The 20,708-nt window shown below is 50.9% G+C and overlaps 9 protein-coding genes across 9 annotated transcripts; 5 read left to right on the forward strand and 4 right to left on the reverse strand.

Annotated features, from left to right (window-relative positions):
- Positions 1-152: 152 nt before the first annotated feature.
- Positions 153-1,004, forward strand: N7458_001385 (alpha/beta hydrolase; the record flags this gene model as incomplete). The annotated part of the gene is made up of 1 exon (XM_056904768.1): positions 153-1,004. The coding sequence occupies one exon, from the start codon at positions 153-155 to the stop codon at positions 1,002-1,004; it is 852 nt and encodes a 283-aa protein (XP_056768875.1).
- Positions 1,005-1,258: 254 nt separating this feature from the next.
- On the reverse strand, positions 1,259-2,987 carry N7458_001386 (proteasome regulatory particle lid subunit RPN5; the record flags this gene model as incomplete). Its single annotated transcript, XM_056904769.1, has 4 exons — positions 1,259-1,861; positions 1,924-2,412; positions 2,481-2,717; positions 2,787-2,987. 4 exons carry the CDS (start codon positions 2,985-2,987, stop codon positions 1,259-1,261), a joined length of 1,530 nt encoding a protein of 509 aa, XP_056768876.1.
- A 1,088-nt stretch (positions 2,988-4,075) lies between these two features.
- N7458_001387 (putative siroheme synthase) lies at positions 4,076-5,819 on the forward strand (the record flags this gene model as incomplete). The annotated part of the gene is made up of 2 exons (XM_056904770.1): positions 4,076-4,397; positions 4,459-5,819. 2 exons carry the CDS (start codon positions 4,076-4,078, stop codon positions 5,817-5,819), a joined length of 1,683 nt encoding a protein of 560 aa, XP_056768877.1.
- A 339-nt stretch (positions 5,820-6,158) lies between these two features.
- N7458_001388 (CIA30 family protein) lies at positions 6,159-6,985 on the forward strand (the record flags this gene model as incomplete). Its single annotated transcript, XM_056904771.1, has 3 exons — positions 6,159-6,199; positions 6,276-6,728; positions 6,784-6,985. 3 exons carry the CDS (start codon positions 6,159-6,161, stop codon positions 6,983-6,985), a joined length of 696 nt encoding a protein of 231 aa, XP_056768878.1.
- Positions 6,986-7,159: 174 nt separating this feature from the next.
- On the reverse strand, positions 7,160-9,617 carry N7458_001389 (putative C6 transcription factor (Gal4); the record flags this gene model as incomplete). Its single annotated transcript, XM_056904772.1, has 7 exons — positions 7,160-7,556; positions 7,630-8,162; positions 8,221-8,900; positions 8,953-9,266; positions 9,326-9,420; positions 9,480-9,509; positions 9,585-9,617. The coding sequence occupies 7 exons, from the start codon at positions 9,615-9,617 to the stop codon at positions 7,160-7,162; spliced, it is 2,082 nt and encodes a 693-aa protein (XP_056768879.1).
- Positions 9,618-10,625: 1,008 nt separating this feature from the next.
- Positions 10,626-11,839, forward strand: N7458_001390 (uncharacterized protein; the record flags this gene model as incomplete). The annotated part of the gene is made up of 3 exons (XM_056904773.1): positions 10,626-10,889; positions 11,008-11,460; positions 11,522-11,839. 3 exons carry the CDS (start codon positions 10,626-10,628, stop codon positions 11,837-11,839), a joined length of 1,035 nt encoding a protein of 344 aa, XP_056768880.1.
- Positions 11,840-12,374: 535 nt separating this feature from the next.
- Positions 12,375-13,034, reverse strand: N7458_001391 (60S ribosomal protein eL37; the record flags this gene model as incomplete). Its single annotated transcript, XM_056904774.1, has 4 exons — positions 12,375-12,514; positions 12,633-12,704; positions 12,889-12,951; positions 13,031-13,034. The coding sequence occupies 4 exons, from the start codon at positions 13,032-13,034 to the stop codon at positions 12,375-12,377; spliced, it is 279 nt and encodes a 92-aa protein (XP_056768881.1).
- A 591-nt stretch (positions 13,035-13,625) lies between these two features.
- On the reverse strand, positions 13,626-15,032 carry slu7 (mRNA splicing protein SLU7; the record flags this gene model as incomplete). Its single annotated transcript, XM_056904775.1, has 1 exon — positions 13,626-15,032. The coding sequence occupies one exon, from the start codon at positions 15,030-15,032 to the stop codon at positions 13,626-13,628; it is 1,407 nt and encodes a 468-aa protein (XP_056768882.1).
- A 358-nt stretch (positions 15,033-15,390) lies between these two features.
- On the forward strand, positions 15,391-20,609 carry N7458_001393 (DNA-directed DNA polymerase zeta catalytic subunit REV3; the record flags this gene model as incomplete). The annotated part of the gene is made up of 4 exons (XM_056904776.1): positions 15,391-15,625; positions 15,689-15,953; positions 16,014-20,334; positions 20,394-20,609. 4 exons carry the CDS (start codon positions 15,391-15,393, stop codon positions 20,607-20,609), a joined length of 5,037 nt encoding a protein of 1,678 aa, XP_056768883.1.
- Positions 20,610-20,708: the final 99 nt, after the last annotated feature.

Raw genomic sequence — 20,708 nt, forward strand, 5'->3', positions numbered from 1 at the left:
CGAGTCTCCCCAATTCCTTCGCTGACTTTCCACGCCCATTCCCTTCTCTCTCCTTTCTATACTCCCCCTCCTTTTCTATGTCGAGAGTTGCTTCTCGCAGACTGTCGCTTTTATTGAACCATTCAAATCCATCTAGTCACTCCCTCACCACCATGGCTCCCAGTCCGTCAGCCTCGGCGCGCCAACCGCTGAAAATCCTCATGCTCCATGGCTACACCCAGTCTGGATCCCTGTTCCACGCAAAGAGCCGCGCCCTAGTCAAACACATCCAAAAGGCCTTTCCTCTGCACGAAGTCTCCGCAATCTACCCAACCGGGCCCCTCCGCCTAAAACCCAGCGATATCCCCGGCTACGAGCCGTCCGAGGGAGGCGGAGAACCAGAAGACGAAATTGAAGCATACGGGTGGTTCCGCCGATCCAATACAGCCACACCCCCTCTATACCAGGGCTTAGAAGACGGTCTCGCCGCCGTGGCCAAGGTTCTCTCAGAAGAGGGCCCCTTCGACGGCGTGATTGGATTCTCGCAAGGCGCCGCCATGGTGGGCATGATCGCGGGGTTGTTGGAGACTGGGCGGCAAGAGGCCTTTGCGAAGTTTGAGAAAGATGAGTCTGAGGGTGCGCCGGGGATACCCTTCCCAGCGTCCTTTGCTGCGCTCCAGCATCCGCCGTTCAAGTTTGCGATTGCGTATAGTGGGTTCCGGTCTCCGGGGGCGCGGTATCGTGGGTTCTACGAGAGTCCTCCTGTTCAGACGCCAGTGTTACATGTGCTGGGATCTTTGGATGCGGTTGTGGAGGAGTCAAGGAGTCGTGCGTTGATTGAGGCTTGTGCCGGTGAGCCGGAGAAGGATGGTTTGGTGGTTTGGCATCCCGGTGGTCATTTTTTGCCGAGTCAGCGGCCATACTTAGATGCTGCTGTGCGGTTCATTCGAGAACAATTGGAGAAGAGCGGTGGGGGGAAGAAGGCAGATGAGGAGGATGTTAACGACATGGATGTTCCTTTCTAGCGTGGAACGAGCATTGGTGTTCTGATCCATGGGTATATATATACACGTTGGGCGGGTGGCCCGCAGATCACATACACATATAGACAGCCTTTTACTACGCGCAATTATTACTCTTCCAGTTTTCCTTTTCAAATGTCATGATATAACTGTGTCAATAAAACCACATATCCAGTGGCTGGTTTCTTCATAGCAGGTCTACCGGCGATATTTTACACACGGAGCAGCATTCCCACGTCAACCAAAACCCTCTCGACTCAACGAGCCTTGGCCTTCTCGCCACGAGATGGCAGAATACGGGCCATCATCTCCTCCTTGGTGATCAGATGATCAATCCGCTCCAACAGACCCAACAGGCTCTTCATATCACTGCTCCACTCGTTGAGCACATCATCCGCATCCCGAGGCTTAGCAAAGTTGACTAGTCGGGCGGGTCGGTCAATCTTGGCATAGATGGTCTTCGACGTGACCAGCTCACTAATGTACTTCTCAGTCTCCTCCTCGGTCAGATCCAGCAGCTGGGTCAAGCGGGGCATCTGAATGCGTGTGTAGTACTTGGCCACGACACGCACGTTGTGTTCGATAACCCGCTTCCGCAGATCTTGCCATCTGCGGTGAGCCTGGTTATCAGCCGACTGCTGGGCCTGGGAGTCGAACACATCGGTCTCGCACAGATGAGGGCCAAACTGCTCGGCGACCATGGGCCAGCGCATCAACTCCGGGATGGTGAACAGCTTGACCAGGCGGGCCTCCACGGCCACTTGGGACAACCGGGGGTCTGATTGGATGCGGTGCAAAAGGTCTGACTGTTCGTTGTCATAGGGAGAGAGGACAATATAATAGACAATGCGCGCAAGGGACTGGAAAACGGAGAAATCATTAGCATATTCATAGAAGCACGCTCAACCAGGGCTAGACTCACCGCACGCAGCTGTGCGGGGCTCTTCTCGACCGCCTCAGTGTCCAAAACTTCTCGGTAGTGCTTGCAGACATCAAGGTACTTGTAATCGTGGTTGGCCAGAGTAATCTGCTGGTCATAGTAACGCAGCTTAAGATCGGTCACATCGTCATCCACCTCCATAGGAGCCTCATCCGGTCCACGGGTCTTCTCTCGCTCCTCCGCCTGCTTCTTGAGCTTCTCAATCTCTTCGGCACTCTTCTTTGGTTTCCGGGCAAAGTACCGCTTGTTAATCTTGCGGATGAGGATCGAGGCCTGTGTCCAGTCTCCACGCTCAATACACAGCCCAACCTGCTCCAGGATGAATTCGGTCTTTTCCCTTCGGGTCATAGATCCAAATGTCTCCACCTGCAACTCGCACAGGATGTCGGCCGCGGCATTGAGGTCGCCTTGTGACTTCTTGATATTCGACAGGATACGGGTGACGCGAGCTCGCTCAACTTCGACGAAAATCTTTGAAAGGCTGATGTCAGTGTCTGGCCTAGGCGAGGGTTCTCCAAACGAAATTGTTGGTATCTTACCTTGCCTTCAGTGACCGTTCGGAGAGTCTCGATTACCGAGAGCTTGACGTCGAGGTTTGGCGTATCATCCAAAAACTTCATCACCTCCTGCACCATCCGCGTCGTCGCCTGCTTAAGCTGAGCATGTTTCTTGGAGAGGACGAGCACTTGGTCGTTGAGAAGGCTCCAGTCACCGGAGTTCTTGCTAATGGTGACGATGGCAATCAGGAGGCGGGAGGTCGTGGCGAGATCAGAAGCCTATTGTTTAACACGACCGCGGTCAGCTTGGGATGAATTGGGGGGATGGGCGATGACGGGACAGCGTACCTGTCGGGCTTGCTTCTCCAACACCAACAACTTGTCGATCGCGCCTTGGACATCGGTCTGATTTTGGGCGAAGTTAGTATTTATAGTACAGCCATTGATGAGATCGGTGAGTCGCACCTTGGCAAGGGCCTCAGCTTCCGGGATCAGCTTGTCGGCGTCCTTGGTGAAGTCCTTCTCGGGCTTCAGCACGCCAGCGGACATGATGACGAATGTGAATGGGAGTCTCGTGGATCGGTTTACGGGCGAAGGAGGAAGGGAAAACGAGAGGAATTAGATAATGGTACTGCGAAGTACCAGCACGGCGATGGGAAGTACACGTAGAACAGGTGATGACGGATGACGGTGATGCTGGAGCTCTGGGGGGTCCGCCCTTGAGGCTTGGGCTTGGAAGCTGCAAGCTCCGCCTCACGTGATCCTATCAACACCCGCCCGTGGCCAACTGACATAAACTGCAACAAAATAACTAAGTTAACAGAGGATTGATTCATTATTTTGGACTTTCAAAGTATGATGCTTCCATGCTCCCTATCAAAGACATGGGGATTCAGAATATAAGTCATCTCAGAGAGTAATCAGCCAAGTGAGAACTCTAGTCCTCGTCGTTCGGACACTATCATCAATTAGGGGACTGCTAGGATGAATGGATTCGAGACCAACACTCATTCCTAAAGACTTCTAGAGCTTATACTAGAGTCTTTAGCGACTATTAAAGCCTGAAGATCGGTCTAGAGAGCCTCTTGTGCTTAGTGCAGACTGCCAACTGGAGGCCCCAGGAATGGGGATTAGGTAAGCGCATCGCAATCACGCAATTTGGCCCTAGGCCATTTCGGGATTTGCAGATGTATAGAAAAATTTCGGCCACAAAATTGACTAACAGTCTGTGAGAGGCACCTCGAGTCGATATTCGTATCTTCTTCTGAACTGGCGATCTTGCCGCCGTTTTCTTCCTTTTTGTCAAGTCGCCAGCTTGCATACTTTGCGCGGTGGCGTTGCGATTGCTCATCCGATAAAGTGACAGGGTCCTTATCAGCGGCTTATCACCAATCGTGACTGGCCATTTACTCAGTCCGGAGTAATTTCTCGATCTCCGCGGAAGTTGCAGCAGCCTGCATATACGGTTCCGGGCCTTTATCGGACTCCATTCCATATATCTGAGTATTCAGAGCCCATTCATATCATTCTGAGGTCTCTCTTTGCTCCCTCTGCCTTTACAGCAGCATCTATACCTTGTGTCTTGAAGCGCCACTATCTGGAGGGGTATCCCGCACTTTGCGGCACGGCACGACACCATGAAGGACACCTCCAACGGGGTTAACCCGGTGCCGTTAATGACAGCATGGAATGTTGAATCGCAAGTTCATTTGATTGTCGGAGCCAATCCTTTGGCTGCCGCTCGATGCGCCAAAAGTCTTGAAGCTGGCGCGAGGCCCATTATCATTGCGCCGGAGACGGCCGGCCTTCATTTTACTCTTGCAGACCAGATCTCCAATGGCTCGGCACAATGGGTGCGTCGCGAATTTCAAGATGATGACTTGACTAGTCTGGGTCGAGAGGAGGTGGATCGTGTGGTGGACACAGTCTTCGTCACCTTGGGTGGCAGTGATCCATTGAGTAAGTTTTTCGGTCGGTCAATGGCCTGAGATGGGAATATTGCTGACCATGGCTTGCTTAGGCGCAAATATCTCGAAGCTCTGCCGGCGCTTGCGAATCCCCGTCAACGTGTCTGATGCCCCGGAGTTGTGTTCGTTCACGCTACTTTCGACCTATTCCGATGGTCCACTGCATATTGGAATCACAACCTCTGGTCGTGGCTGCAAGCTTGCATCTCGTCTGCGCAGAGAGATTGCTGCTTTCCTTCCGGCCGACCTTGGATTGGCCATCGATCGACTTGGTAGTGTGCGCCGCAGGCTCTGGGAAGAAGATAATGACACCGGACTCGGCGAGTCGAATATGGACGGCGATGACGATGATGCTTCGGGCCAGAAACATACATTCAATACTCTCATAACGGAAGACGATGCATCTGCAGCAAAGACCCGTCGCATGCGTTGGTTGTCACAAATTTGCGAATACTGGCCTCTTCGAAAACTTGTTTCGATCACTGATGCGGATATCGATACTATTCTCAAAGCGTACTCATCTAGCAAAGACGCCGAGTCAGAGACCAACGGGGCCAATGGCGTGGCAAAGAAGGGCAAGATTGTGTTGGCTGGCTCTGGGCCGGGACACCCAGACATGCTTACTCGGGCCACATACAATGCCATTCAGACTGCCGACATCATTCTGGCCGATAAGCTCGTTCCGGCACCAGTGCTGGAACTCATCCCTCGCAGGACGGAAGTTCACATTGCACGCAAGTTTCCTGGCAATGCCGACCAAGCTCAAGAAGAGTTCTTGCAGATGGGTCTTGCATCCCTGCGGAAGGGACAGCAAGTCCTCCGCCTGAAACAAGGAGACCCATATCTTTATGGTCGCGGCGCCGAGGAATTCGAGTTCTTCCGGGATCAAGGCTACACTCCTGTTGTGCTTCCCGGTATTACTAGCGCTATGAGTGCGTCTCTGTTCGCCGATATTCCCGCTACCCACCGCGGCGTATCTGACCAGGTTCTGGTCTGCACGGGAACTGGCCGGAAGGGTGCTGCTCCAGAGCCTCCAGCATATGTGCCTACTCAGACTGTCGTATTCCTGATGGCTCTCCATCGACTGACCGCACTTGTTGAGTCTCTTACGACGCACTCTGCAGAAGACTCGACCCGGTCACGCACTCTCTGGCCGAAAGACACGCCCTGTGCGATCGTGGAGCGTGCTTCGTGTCCCGACCAGCGTGTTGTTCGTTCAACACTTGAGCATATCTGCCGTGCATTTGAAGAAGCAGGCTCTCGTCCCCCAGGCTTGCTCGTTGTCGGCGCCAGCTGCCATGTACTGCACAGGCCCGCGCAGGGTCAGAAGTGGGTTATCGAGGAGGGCTTCCACGGCCTGGATGGATTGAACAGTGATCTCGATGCGCCAATGTCCCTGGCTGAAGAGAAATAATTGGAAATGTTGCATAAAGAAGGCGAGCACGGCGATGGAGTTATGAAGGATTGTACATAGACAGGATTCAGATACCCACTTGAGCATTTTGAAGGCTAGAATAGGATGGGAATCATTTTGGTTATAGAATATTCCATGCATTTTTATTTTCAGTCATCCTATGTGTAAATAATTAATCTTAACTTGATAATAGGAATAACAATGTTCACTGTTGTTAACCCCCGCCATCTGGTTTGCCAACAGCGATGACGCCATACTGTGTAGCAACGACACCGCCTCCACTCTATATCCATCTCCACCACATCTTCTCAAGGCATTCAGAAAGTAAAGCATTGCAAAATGGCACCGGTATCCCATCTTCCTCTCTTTGGTGGAGCTCGGTATGTCGATTGTGATTCTTCATTCTCGAAGTCGTTATGGTCGTTATGAATGCTAACCAATTCCACTTACACGCAGAGCCTGGTCTCAAAACGACTGGACCGCCTCCGATGACCGTGTCCGCGGCGGCTCCTCTCAATCCGAACTGACCGGCTCTGCATCCTCATTGATCGCCAAGTTCCACGGAACCCTTGATATCAAGACCCTTGGTGGAGCCGGATTCGCATCGCAACGCACTCGAGGCGAAGACCGAACATGGAATCTCTCCGCGTACGACGGAATCGAATTGGTTATCGACAGCGCAGATGGCAAGCTCTACACGCTTACGTTGAAGGATGAGATTCTCCCCAAGCGCCCGGATGGCCGGGAGCAAAGCACCATAAGCTGGGAATTTGATTTCCGGGCGGAGGGGCGTCGGACGATCTGTATCAAGTGGAGCGATTTTAGGCCGACGTATCGTGGGAAGGATAAGTATGATGCCGAGCCGTTGGATTTGAAGAATATCAAGAGATTCGGAATTATGATTAGGAGGTGTGTGGTACTTTCCCTCTTTGGCTGCGTTGTGCAGGTATTGACTTTCGTATAGTTTCTTTGGAGAGCAGGAAGGCGCGTTCTCGCTGAATCTCGTATCTATTGCGGCGCTTCGGACGGAAAGATACCTCGATGAACCGGATGACGAGTACATTGATGAATTTCTGTATGAGAAGTCGGCTGCTGAGGCCAATTCTTCAGCGCAGATCAGTAGACGTGGAGGGTGGCTGAGCTGGTTGACTTCGTGCCTTCTCTAATGCCTATTCACTACGGGAAAAAAAAGACAAATCGCATCAGAACTGGAGTAAGCGCGGATATTGGTAGATATTTCGGTTTAAGTACAAACTTGACTACGTGCGGGAGAAAAGTCATATGTTCAATACAAATTCTCATGTACATTTCCCGTCCTGAACCCTCCAAGTCACTGAAAATCACTCGACACCTGGGTAATTAACCCATTCTGAAAAGTCCATGCCGCCTGGGCTAGGCATATGCTGTTCCACTGGGAATAGACTGCCTCCAAACCCGGGGTCACCAAACAACTGTTCTGGGAACGGCATGAAACCTTGCTGCGGCGGCTGTTGATGGAAGGGCTGTTGGGTGTTTTGTTGATGAGGTGGAAGGTTAGACATGATGCTTGGCGATGGGCCCAGAAGTCGGTTGATGACCTCATAGCATCGGAGAGCGAGTTGATTATTGCCAAGGGACGGGTGTGTCAGAAGGGCTTTTGTGGTCTCAATAACTTGCAGCCAGGTCGGAGCATCTGGATTTGAGGGATCGGTCATCAGAAGGACGATGGGGATAAGACCAGCTTGGAAAAGGAAGTAGCTGGTGGAGAATGGAAGTTAGCAAAGTATAGACGAGTGGCTGGCAGAAGGGAAGATGAGTGCTCGAAACTTACAGCATATACCACGCTCCAATTCTGGTGCACATGTAGTTTTCCATGTACTCGGAGATCGAGGAGATAGTGAGCCGTGCATTTTGGAAACAGCGTAAGCGGCATTCTGTCTCACAAGGATCTTCATGGCCACCTTCGGACGATGTAACGGATGATACATCAGAGACACCGCTGTGAGGACCCCAGCGACGAGCGGCCCACCGAAGCAGGATTGGGCGGTAGATGAGAATAGTCAGATTCCAGTTTCGCCATAAAATTCGGTTCCGAACGAGGGCAAGGTTGTCTGGATCTGGTTGTGTTGGATGCACGGCAAGAGGTTGTAGTGGATAGTGCATATATGATGGTAAATTGCTATACCACTCTTCCATGGGCTTCTGTAGGTTCAACGTTTCTTCGGGGGTGATGCTAGGGCTGGAGATCAAGCGCTGATACACGCTGTTGGTCAGGAGATGAAACTGGGCTTGTGCGATCAAGCCGGAATAGAGGGTGGGTCCAGCTGATTCGGGAGGCAGTGTAATTGTTTCCGGAGTTAAAGCCTAGGAGTTTCGATGTTAGCTTGAAGAACGTCTTGCATCTCGGAGCGGTAGTACTCACATCGTCATGAATATTCAAGACTTGTTTGCAGTCCATGACACACTCCTCTGGAAGAAGAATAGGGCGACCAAAGGTCTTTGCAGCACCACTGTCAAATATGAACACGCCCCACCATAGTCGGCGGCGGATCTCTCGCTGGAGAAGACTGATCTTCCATCCCGGGAACTCCTTATGTAAACCCAGACTCATAGCCATACGGACAGCCAGGCCCAGATAATTCCAACCAGTGTTAGGCTTGTTCCGTTTTTGAGCATAGTTACTCAGGAGTAACAATGCCTGGACCAACGTCAAGTTTCCAGTTTCGAAGACAGATGATTGCTGTAGACAGGCTCGGGCTTCCTGGTAGAAGGTTACATCGAGGTCTGAGCTGTCATCTCCAATACTCCATGCACCAAGTGCTAAAATGGTATTGAGTAGAATCTGCCAAGCAGTACCGTGAGGTCGAAGAGAGGGTTCATTGAACTGCGCTCGGAAGGTTGGTTCGTGAACAAACGGATAGCTCGTATGATAATTCAGGAAATATGCGTCGATGAACGCTTGTTCAATCAAGCCAGACGGAGCACTTTCAAGAAGTTGTGCTTTGAGTGGTACGCCACCAGATCTTGATGCGCGGACCGGTATGTTCAGGTCAAACCCATGGTCAAAAAGCGCTCTCAGCGGGACAACACTAGACGAAGCTCCTATTCAAACAATGAGACCTTTGCCGTAGAAATCACAAGGGCATAAACAAACCGAAATAGCCGGCTCCCTCCGGCTTAATGGACAATGCGGCCATTCCATCAGCCAGGTCCCCTAAGACAAGCTCCTTCTCGGCCCAGTCAAAGCCATCAGCTTGCTGAGGCAGGGCCTCGGGTGCAGGTTCAGTCCGCTCTGCCTCGGGCTTTGCTGGAGTCGAATGTCTCGAAGACGATTTTGAAGAGGGTGCCTTGGGAGCCTCTGGGTTCTGCAAAAGAGATCGAAGGGTGGCATCCAGGTCACCTCCAGGAAACAACCTGCCTAAAGCTGTTTCAAAAGCATGCAAGCGGTCTTCAACATAGGTCAAGTGCCTTCAGCGAATCGTTAGCCTTCTCTGTTTATCCTCTTGGAATGAGAGAAAGATGCTTACTGCCGCGTCAATGGACTCCGGGTGACCTTCGGACTGTACTTGCATTCCTTGTTCAATTGCTGACATTGCAAACAAACAGGCCTCTCTTTCGAACACTAAAGCCAGCATGAGCGCCATATTTACAGAGGGGGTCATACTTCGAATTGAATCTTACCCTCGACTTTCGGAGCCGGCACTCATCGCACTATTTTCACGTTAGTAATTTGCAATTTCCAGGAAGGAGATGCATCTTCGCCTCCTCAGCGAGTCAGGCACATACAGCGAACGAATGGGAATCACGAGTGCTTGCCATCTTTATCGAGACAAGTCGGATCGTTTGACTCGGTTGTTTAATGCGCTCTGATCATGACACAGCTCGGGAGTCATCTTCTCGGGGCTGTTAGCAAAGTAAGCTCCGAATATCGTGCATCAAAGTAGCTCCTGCAGGCAAGGTGGAGGGGCAGATGTATAGCGTAGCATGCTGACTTGGATGGAGTCACAAGATTTATAGATGCATACGGGTCCGAAACCACGCAAGCGGTATTTGAGCAACGGGATGTGGGTAACTCACGATCGGCGCTAGAGCAATCATTGATCAGCTAAGACCAGCCAGACTCACGATGCGATGGATGAGACATAAGACGCCGCATTCAACGGTCCCCTCGATAGTGGGGAAATACTGATCATGTGATGTGCTGAAAAAATCGCAGTGCTGCCTCAGGCATGAAAGCGCCTTGGGCATCGTTCTCCGCGGAAGGTTAATTTGACAAAGAGGCCTTATCAACGGTCAGATAATGATGATTAAAATAAGCAAAAACAAGCTAACTTGGATCCAGAGATTGTGGCTTACCCTCAAGTCAATACTAGCTATGTTTTGGGGGATTTTGTGTTGAGTGCAGAATTTTATGCCAGATAGGTCCCAGAAGTATATTTTGGAGACTGAATCTTGTCCATTGTACCCCGCATTCTTGTATGAAGTTTCTCATGAGGTCGGTATTGGATTAAAAATTAAGCAATAGGAAGCACCCATCCAGCATTTTAGTGCTATTTCAATCCTAATCGTATAGTAATGGAACCCAAAGTCCACTATAGAGTCGGCGCATTCAACACAGCAACACTTTGATACTCTTGGCACGGATGCCAAACCTAGCGGGCCAATCACATCACCACTTCATTTTTTTCCACTTCACCATCACCAGCATCACCACCTCAAGGAAGTGCTAGAAGAGTATCTCTATTGGAAATTCCAAGATATTTGGACAGATCAGATCTTGATTCAAGCAGCTAGACCACTGGAGCTTGGGCAAGCCGAGGCGCAATCATGCCCTCTCAACCCCCACTGCCACCCCTCCTCACAACCTATCTATCAAAGCAGCCCGAGTCTTCGCTCACGCTGATATCATCGATTCTGGGTGCAACATCCAACTGGCTCGTGCTTAGGTATCTGTATGCAGCTCTTGGTACATCTTCAAGCCCGAATGTCACCATTGGAAGTGATGAACTAGCCAACGGTGTGAAGAGGAAAGTGGTCCTCGTGAGCTTCCTACGGAGCTGGGAATTCTGGCGGGCAGAGGCAAAGCGATTGGTAAGTTTAGAACAATGAGATATATCCAGCGTAGTGCTCATCATAATCATTGTATTCGGATGGGCCCAACGAGCTTGGACGCCATCTCAAAACTCGTGTAATGCTGACAGCTCACTAGGGTCTGGATCTTGCACGCTTGGCAGATAAGCAACAGTTTGCGTTTGTGGACGGTCTATCAGAGCTATTCAACACTCCTAGCACTGCCTCTGGGGCACCGACAAACACAGGAAGCGCGGTGCGCACAACCCTTCCTCTCCGATCTCAGCCTGGCACAGTGCCGGGGCGGGGACCGCCCTCAACGGTAACGGCCGAGCGGCTTGGAAATGAAGGTCTTCGCCAGAGAGAACCTGGCACCGCTAAAAAATTGCATTTTACTGGGCACGGGGTTGCCGCCCTGGATGTGATGGAGAAGGACATTATCGCCGAGATCAATCGACAGAAGAGTTCCATGGCTGAAGGCGATGAGATGTTGTTGATCATAGATCAGCCTGATTTCCTTCTTGCTGCTACTGGTGCAAGCATGGGTATCGGAGCTACGGAGATGGCAGAGTGGGTAACAGGTCTACAGCAGGTATGGCATTAAAACTGATGCGGCCAGCTTTCATACGAGTACGAACTAACTTGCCGTGTAGCATGCGCATGCGACTGTCTTGACTCTGGCTGCTGACTCCCCATTGATACATAATGCGTCTACTAGTGGGATCCAGCAATCTTCGCCCATTGAGACAGAACATGCGGCCTTTGCCATCGGTATGGCCCACAGGGCCCGATCCGTGATGCAACTCCGTACGCTCGAAACCGGTGCCGCGAGGGATGTAAGTGGGGTGCTCAGGATCAGTCGGGGTGGCGGCTGGACTGGTGAGGCAGAAGACAACTTGGAAGAAAGAGAGTTGCTGTACTATATCCAACGAGATGGCGGAGTTCGAGTATTTGGGCGTGGCGAGTCATGAGTCCTTTCGGTTGCGGGATGTCCTAGAATAGTTATATGGCCTTGGTAGAATCTAAAAATTGAAGACCTGTGTTGAAGATTTGGTTCTTTCCCACAGAACGCGACTGCGCATCCAAGATAGAGACCCAGAGATAGAAGAGAGATATCTTCGCATTGTTATCTGTCACGACATGGGGATATTCGCCAGTCATAAACGAGGAAGAAATAAAGGAAATTCATGCATGCTTCCAAGACCGTAGTCTTGACTTTTATGCCACTTCGCCCTCCTCGTACAACTTTTCATCCCCTCGACCATTTGCTGTCCCCGAGACTATGTCCAAGTGACGCAACAAAGGACGAGATTGACGATCATAACCACACCAACTCCACGTGAAAAAGCGATATTTTTTTATTTCGGAATTGCCATTTGCATTTCGAGTAAATCTATCTCGCAATGCTAGGCCATGTCATGCCAGGATGTCCGACCCGTCCCTCATTTCTTTTCCAGCCTCTCCGAGCAACGAAAACGCGACGCCGAATGGGAGAATATTGTTGATTTACGAGCTCTGGGGGCCACGGGCACCCTTGGGGGTACCAGTCTGGAAGCCGTTCGTGAAGCGGCGGTGGACGTCGCGGAGGGAGCGCATGCGGCCGGAGCCAGTGGTCTTGCGGCGCTTGGCCTTCTCGCTCCAGTTGTCTGTTGTATCAAGAAATGCGGGTAAGCCGATGATCTGGGAGCCACGGTCGTATCCTCCACACTGCTATTCTGGCATCCAATCGAAGTTTTCATCTGAGAGAAGGGGGAGTATGCGTACACTTGCGGGTCTTAGCAGCAGGGTAGCCGCAGTTGGCGCAGGTCGACTTCTGGATGTGGAAGGACCGCTTGCCTGTCAAGTCGCAACAAAAGTCCGTCAGTAATTTGGCCCTAGATCATTGCATAGCGTCCACCCATCGTAGTCCGTTGTAGTCCATCACCGATTCCAAATCATATCACTCCTTGGAAAGAAAATTGCACACTTCGGACCGGATGGGTGGATCGAAAAGAATCGTGGGATCATGGGAAATACTGACCACAACGACGGCACAGAGTGTGAGTCTTGTTGTGGCGCTTGCCGAAGCTCGAAGTACCCTTGGCTGTTGGAGGTTGTCAGTTATTGAACGGATTCGATGTTGCCGACGATTGCGCGGAGCGAGATCTCGATATTCGACGTACTCATTTTGAATTAGGGGAACTGCCGGAGACAATATGATGTTAGTAAGTTGAAGGAGGAACAATATTCGTTGCAAGTCAAAGGGACAGCATGCAAGCGTACCTGGCAATTCCGTTGAAGGGCTGTTGTCGGGGTCGTCGTCGCTAGGCGTATCGAAACTTCCCTCGAGTGGTGATGGTGTCGGCTAAGCGAAACCTGTGGGCACGGCATGTCACGGGATCCAGGGCACAAGCCCTGACGATGGTAACGTGATATCAATCACATGATTTGAAGATGGCCCGTGCTGAATTATTAACATCACGTGACATTATACTTGCTGCCTGAGGAGCAACATCTGGATCTAAATGATCCGAGGCCCATAGAGGACTTTTACTCCACGATCTCTTTATATACGGCCCGCTTGAAGGCTGCAGACTACCCGAACGAAGCAAAAGTGTGGCAACCCTTAAAAATTTTTACACAAGGATTCATGTGAAGATCTTTTGTAATCGTAGGGAACATTGTAATGTACAAATTGTTCATCCAAACCATGGAGGGGTATTAGAAACCGAAACGCTCGGAAATGAGAAGCAAGAACAAGATCTCCTTCTGAATACGCTAATCAATGTCTTTCCCAATAAATTTTGCCATGGGATCTTCGGCAGCCAGGCGACTCCGCTTGTATGACTCCAGTTCTTCCTCTGTGATGCCGGCCTTGATCTCCTCCAACGTCCGCTTCTTCCTGTTATTTGCTGTTGATTCTTGGACCTCCTCCCTCTCGGACTCGCGAGTACCATTCGAGGATTCTAGAGCATCGCCATCGGCCTCACCATCTGCCTCTGGTAGCAACAACATCTTGCCTTCTTGCTGGAAGGCTTCTTTGCCATCTTCGCCCGTGCAGTAGCTGTTCTTCACAGTCGAGTAACAGCAAGCGTAGCCCCATTTGAATTCATACCACCAACTGCCCCAGACCGAAGTATGGTTATTGACCATGATGTCTTCAGGGTACTTCGACTTTGTAGCTTTCTTGGGAGCGCCCTTGATGGCACCGGACTCGTCGTATTCCACGAACCGCTCGTTCTCGACAACCATCGTGTCTCGCAAGGGAGTGGCGCCGAGATGCTCGTTGCCTCCATATTTCTCCATGAGGGCTTTGCGCTGGGCTTGGCGTTTGGCCTCCGTTTCCTCTTTCTCCTTCTTCCGCAGGAATTCCCCAGATGTTGGGTTGGCTTGCAAGTGGATCTGAGCCCTACCTGCTTCTTGTGCATCCCATGCGTATCGCTGAGCCTTCTCGAATTCGGCTGCATCGCCGGAAGCGCGAACAAAGTTTTCCTCTGCAACCAACGCAGAAGCCAGATCTTCTTGTGCACCCATATCCACCATTCGACGGGTCTTCGGATCATATTTGGCGGAGTCAAGGTCCAAGTTCAGAAGATATTTAGCGGTGTCTTCTCGGATGCGGAGGTTGCGCGTGGCGGTACTCTGTTGTCGGCCCATGTCGGACTCTTCGGTGTATCGGATGTCCTCGTCTTGTGCGTCTTCTCCTTCTTCTCCATCTTGTAGTTTTCGAAGATCGGCGCCCTCCTTCGCCGCTCGCTTCATCGACTCAAGCTCTTCATATTCATCAACGACCTGACGATATTCACTAGCATCGTAGCCGTTCCAGCGATCTCTCTTTGCATCCCATCCCATATCAACCTTCTGAATGGCCTCATCCGCCTGAATATCCTTGCCGGTCCACTTAGCACCTTGTTTCCTCGGTCGGCTAAGACATTCCTTGGTCTTGTGTGTCATTGCGCCGCAGTTCTCACATGCACCTTTGCGATATTTGGTAGCAGCTGGTCCGGTGCGCTTTCCTCGGTCGTACCATTTTGACTGATCTTGAGCTTTCTTTTGTAGACGCTGATGTTCAAGGTAGTCATCGTTGGATTCGTCGTCGACGTAGAAGGGCTTTTTCGAGATGAATGCCGGAATGTACTCGTTGCGCTCCTTCGACGCCACATCGGCTGGTTTTCGGGACGTCATGATGGCGAGACAAAGGCGCAGTATGTTACTGCAGTATTATGAATAACGGTCCCAAATGTAAACTGTGAGATGTACCCAAGCTGTCTGAAGAGAAGATGAGGCGAGGTTCAACAGAAGACCTGCCCCGATGTAGTGATCGACGGAGCTGGGATTTACCCGCACTCACGTGATCTGGCGTCCCTCTCGCGGTCCGTTTGCGCGTTTGTCATACATACTGCGGCATATCTCACGTCTCGCATTATTTATCGGCGAGTCGCGAATCATCCAACGAAGGGGTTGAATTCACATGGGAAGATAACTGTTCAGCGCTCCTTCGCACGATGTCGCTGACACCTCCTGGTGAAGCTATCTGAAATCGATGGAGCCCTTTCGCGTCCGCCTAAACTGCATCGATCACTACCAGGCGACCGCGTCAGAACTGGATCCCCCGTTACCATTTCGGGATGGAGTTTCAGAGAAGGATTACAGGGCTCGAGTGCCTGTGATCCGAGTGTTTGGAGCGACCGAAACTGGACAACGAATATGCGTCCATGTACATGGTGCATTCCCGTATCTGTACATCGAATACAATGGATCGTTGTCGCCCGAAGCTGGTGTGTTTAATAATAGACCGAACCCGATGTGCGATCGATCGTTCTTTGAGACTAATTATGTAGTGAGCTCGGCGATCCGTACTCTTCACCTTTCAATCGATCACGCCCTGGCAGTGAGCTATCGCCGCAATGCCTATGATAGGAAGACCGCATATGTCGCGCACATTACTCTTGTCAAAGGGATTCCATTTTATGGATATCATGTCGGCTATCGGACTTTCTTCAAGATCTATTTGCTCAATCCATTCTATATCACTCGCCTAGCGGACCTGCTACATCAGGGAGCAGTGATGAAACGACCACTCCAGCCGTACGAGAGCCACCTACAGTATGTACCACAATGGATGTGTGATTACAATTTATACGGTTGTGGGTACATGAATTGCAGCAAAGTCAAGTTTCGAGCACCGGTACCCGAGTACTTGGAACTCAGCAATCTGAACCATCGCTGGCATGACCGCTCCATCAGCCCAGAAAGCATCCTTGATGACCCTGCTCTACAGAAACAGAGCCACTGCCCTTTGGAAGTAGACGTTTGCGTGCAAGACATACTCAACCGATTTGACATCAAAGAACGTCCCTTGCATCACGACTTCACAGAGTTCTTGAGGCCGGCTGCGGTCAACGAGCGCCTTGTCCCCAGCGTGGCTGGGCTTTGGCAAGATGAGACGAGGAGACGCAAGAAACGACTGGGACTCACAGATCCAGACAGTACCCCATTTGGCCCCGAGGATTTGGTCTCCATGTCTGCCGACCCACGCAATCAAGCTAAGGGAGGCTGGGTCCACGAAGAGGAATTTCGCGAATTGGCACATCAAATCGCCGCGGATGAAGAGTCTGAACATAATGGGAGAGGTACATCCTTTGAAACATTTCTGGGTTCTGACACCGAGAAGACGAATATCAAAACAGCTTTGACTAGCGTTCAAGATTTCTATCCGGACAGATTGAATGACTCGACTTTGGACAATCACAATCGTGCCTCGCAGGCTTTTGACGAAACAAAGCCTGAGATATCTGTTGATGAAGACCTGGTTTTGTCCTCCCAGGCCGACCAAAACTATGCTTCTGAACCAGAATTCGACCGGTCAAGGACGGATGAGGACGGAGAGGAGGAGCTTCAGGATCAGCCGAATCTTCACGAGAATCCAGCCCTTGAAGAAAGCTTCTATGATGGCATTTTCGATGATATCCCCGAACCCAATGAAGCCCAATCAGGACCTGCGCACGAGTCCAACGTCTTCGGCTTGCATTCGACTGACAGCTTCCTCACGGCGCCCCCTGCTTTTGAATTGGGCCTCAAAGCCGATATACAAGCCCAGCGCGAGCTTAATGAGAGATCAAAGAATTCGAAACGACCACATACCGAACCCACCTGTGATGAAGTGCCATTAGTCAAGAAGCCGAGGTTCTGGAGCCTCACAGACGAGGAAGGTGCGCAGGAAAATTGCACCGAAGAAGCCCATTATGTAGAAACCACAAAGAGGGCAAATCGCTCTAGCCAGCATTTCGAAATATCGCAGTCATCGGAGTCTCGCTCGTCCTCATCCCAGAAGACAATTCGTCCATCCAAGACGACGGCGCAAGTACACAATAAAAGACTAAATTTCCCCGTCGTCAAGGACCCGAATGACCCTATGACCATCCTACGTTTCAGCCAAGATGATGGAAATCCATCATCGAAGAAAGATCGAGGAGCTCAGACTTTGCCGGGCTCGTTTCCGTCCGGATCAGCCACGAGCGCTCCGTCAGGCGATGCTAGTGGATCGTCTTCGCTCCTCCGCTCATCTTCCACAGTGCCAAAATCCTCCCTTGCACTCGATCCGCACATTGCCCGTCTCAAGTCAACAATTCATGATTCGTTTGACTTTCAGAAAGACGCGACTTTGGGTCTTTTCAAATTCGCTAGTCCCAGCACCAGGGAAGTAATATCAACCATGAATGACTTTGGCCGGCCTTCTGTCGTCTATCAAAAAGCGTTTTACAGCGACGATGTTGATGTTCCCGAAAGACCTCGGCTGTACGCTGGCCGGGAGTTTCGATTGGAAAGCGATACCATACACTTTCTTCCTGACTTCGATCCCTCGGGGAATATACCCGGAATTTTTGGCGAGCATCAACCCTCAACTCTCATTGATAGAGAGAAACAAGAGAGGATTGATCAGCAAATGCGCGAATCGTGTACTGCCAGGGTATGGGAGTTTGCACCAGCGCCCCCCAGTCGGTCTGAAGTGGTCGACTGGTTCGAGCACATCGAGGCATCGTCACACAAACCTAGTATTAATACAACCACACCAGTTAAACACAAACCCCGCAGCGTTAAGAATGTGGAAGCTCTATCACAGATTGAAGGCCCGACACAACAGAACCCTTACGGCTTCAAGTACTCTCAAAAAGCGAAGAGCACTAGCGTGGAACATCAAACCCAGTACATGAGCACGATGAGTTTGGAAGTCCATGTAAACACGCGTGGATCGCTTTTGGCTCATCCGGATGAGGATGAGATATCGTGCCTCTTCTGGTGTCTGCAATCCGACGACGAGGACATCGAGGTCAACGGTTATCTGCCAAACGTGCATGTTGGCATGGTCTACCAAGGTGAGGGGGATAGACCAGAAGCCAAGATCTCAAAAGCGCTCAGGATAGAGGTTGAGCATGAACCAACTGAACTTGACCTGATCAACCGATTGATTGACATCGTTCGCTACCACGACCCGGACATAATCACGGGTTATGAAGTCCATAATGGCTCATGGGGATACGTGATCGAGCGAGCGCGGAAGAAGTATGATTTTGATTTATGCGCGGAGTTGTCCAGAGTCAAGTCGCAAGCGAAATCGAAATTTGGCAAAGAGGATGACCGTTGGGGGTTTGAGCATGCCTCATCCATTCAAATGACAGGCCGGCACATGATTAATATCTGGCGTGCAATGAGAGGCGAGTTGAATCTCTTGCAGTATACCATGGAAAATGTTGTTTTTCATCTCCTGCAGCGCCGAATCCCGCACTACTCGGCCAAAGACCTTACGCAATGGCATCAAAGTGGGAAGCCTCGCAATATGTTGAAGGTTGTGGAGTATTTCACATCGCGAGTGCAAATGAATCTGGAAATCATCGAGGCCAATGAGTTGATTCCTCGAACCAGCGAGCAAGCGAGATTGTTGGGAATCGACTTTTACTCTGTCATTGCTCGCGGATCCCAATTCAAGGTTGAGTCTTTGATGTTCAGAATTGCCAAGCCAGAGAACTTCTTGCTTGTCTCCCCAAGTAGGAAACAAGTCGGACAGCAAAATGCCCTGGAATGCTTGCCTCTGGTCATGGAGCCGCAGAGCGACTTCTATACAAGTCCTCTTCTGGTTCTTGACTTCCAGTCTCTCTACCCAAGCGTGATGATTGCTTACAACTACTGTTACTCGACCTTTCTTGGCCGTGCTGTCCAGTGGCGTGGCAGAGATAAAATGGGGTTCATGGACTACAAGCGGGTACCGCGACTCTTGGAGCTTCTGAAGGACAAAATCAACATTGCACCTAATGGCATGATGTATGCAAATCAAGAGGTCCGCCAGTCACTGCTTGCCAAGATGCTTACGGAAATTCTTGAAACTCGAGTCATGGTCAAGACAGGAATGAAGGCCGACAAAGATGACAGGATTTTACAACGGCTGCTCAATAATCGACAGTTGGCCCTCAAGTTAATTGCCAACGTGACATACGGATACACCTCTGCCTCATTTTCTGGTCGGATGCCCTGCTCCGAGATCGCAGACAGCATCGTTCAATCTGGGCGGGAGACCTTGGAAAAAGCCATTGCCTTTATTCATTCTGTCGACAGATGGGGGGCCGAGGTTGTCTATGGAGACACCGACAGTCTGTTTGTCTATCTCAAGGGTCGCTCCCGAGACCAGGCCTTTGACATCGGCGAAGAAATCGCACAAGCAGTGACAGACATGAATCCCCGCCCCATCAAACTCAAATTCGAGAAAGTCTACCACCCCTGCGTCCTCTTAGCTAAGAAGCGTTATGTCGGATTCAAATACGAGCATCGCAAACAAACCGAGCCCGAGTTCGACGCCAAAGGTATTGAAACGGTGCGACGTGATGGAACCCCCGCAGAGCAGAAAATCGAAGAAAAGGCTCTAAAGCTTCTCTTCCGGACTGCAGACATTAGTCAAGTGAAATCTTACTTCCAAAGACAATGCAGCAAGATTATGCAGGGCCGTGTCTCGATTCAAGATTTCTGTTTTGCTCGGGAGGTTCGTTTGGGTACCTACAGTGAACGTGGCACCCTCCCCGCTGGGGCGATGATCAGTACCAAGCGCCTGCTGGAGGACCCTCGGTCGGAGCCGCAGTACGGCGAACGTGTCCCATATGTCGTCATTACTGGAGCACCTGGATCGAGACTCATCGACCGATGCGTGGCACCGGAGACACTTCTCCACGACGCACAACTTGACCTTGATGCCGAATACTACATCACCAAGAACCTCATCCCGCCCCTCGAGCGGATTTTCAATCTTGTTGGGGCAAACGTGCGGCAATGGTATGACGAAATGCCCAAGGTGCAACGAATTCGCCGAGTCGACGCATCAACTTCAGCCCTGTCTCGTTCGAACCGGGAGTTTGGTATTTCAAAGAAGACTCTGGAGTCTTATATGCGATCCTCGTCTTGCATCATCTGTCGAGCCAAGTTATCCGATGCTGCTGTACCTGTATGCTGTGAGTGTTTGCAGCAGCCGCACCACTCGCTCTTCTGGATGTTATTTCTCAGCTACAGCGGGCTGAGAAGCGCGTTCTCGACCTGGAGGCTGTGTGTCGTTCATGCATGGCCGTTCCGCCAGGCGACAGCGTTGTGTGCGATAGCATGGATTGTCCTGTCTTCTACTCCAGGACTAGAGGCGCAGCTGGTTTGCAACATACAAAGGCTGTGTTAGATCCTGTTGTAGAACTGCTAGAGAAGAAAGGGGATGAAGGCCTGGATTGGTAATCCTAAAGCCTTCTACACTGATCAAATCCATCCATTCTGGAGGTCTGAAGCTGGTTTGGTTTCATTGCTACTTCGATATGAATGACTGGTCATTGCGGA

This window comes from Penicillium daleae, assembly GCF_028827525.1.
Source record: "Penicillium daleae strain IBT 16125 chromosome Unknown utg000002l_segment0_segment0, whole genome shotgun sequence".
NCBI lineage: Eukaryota > Fungi > Ascomycota > Eurotiomycetes > Eurotiales > Aspergillaceae > Penicillium > Penicillium daleae.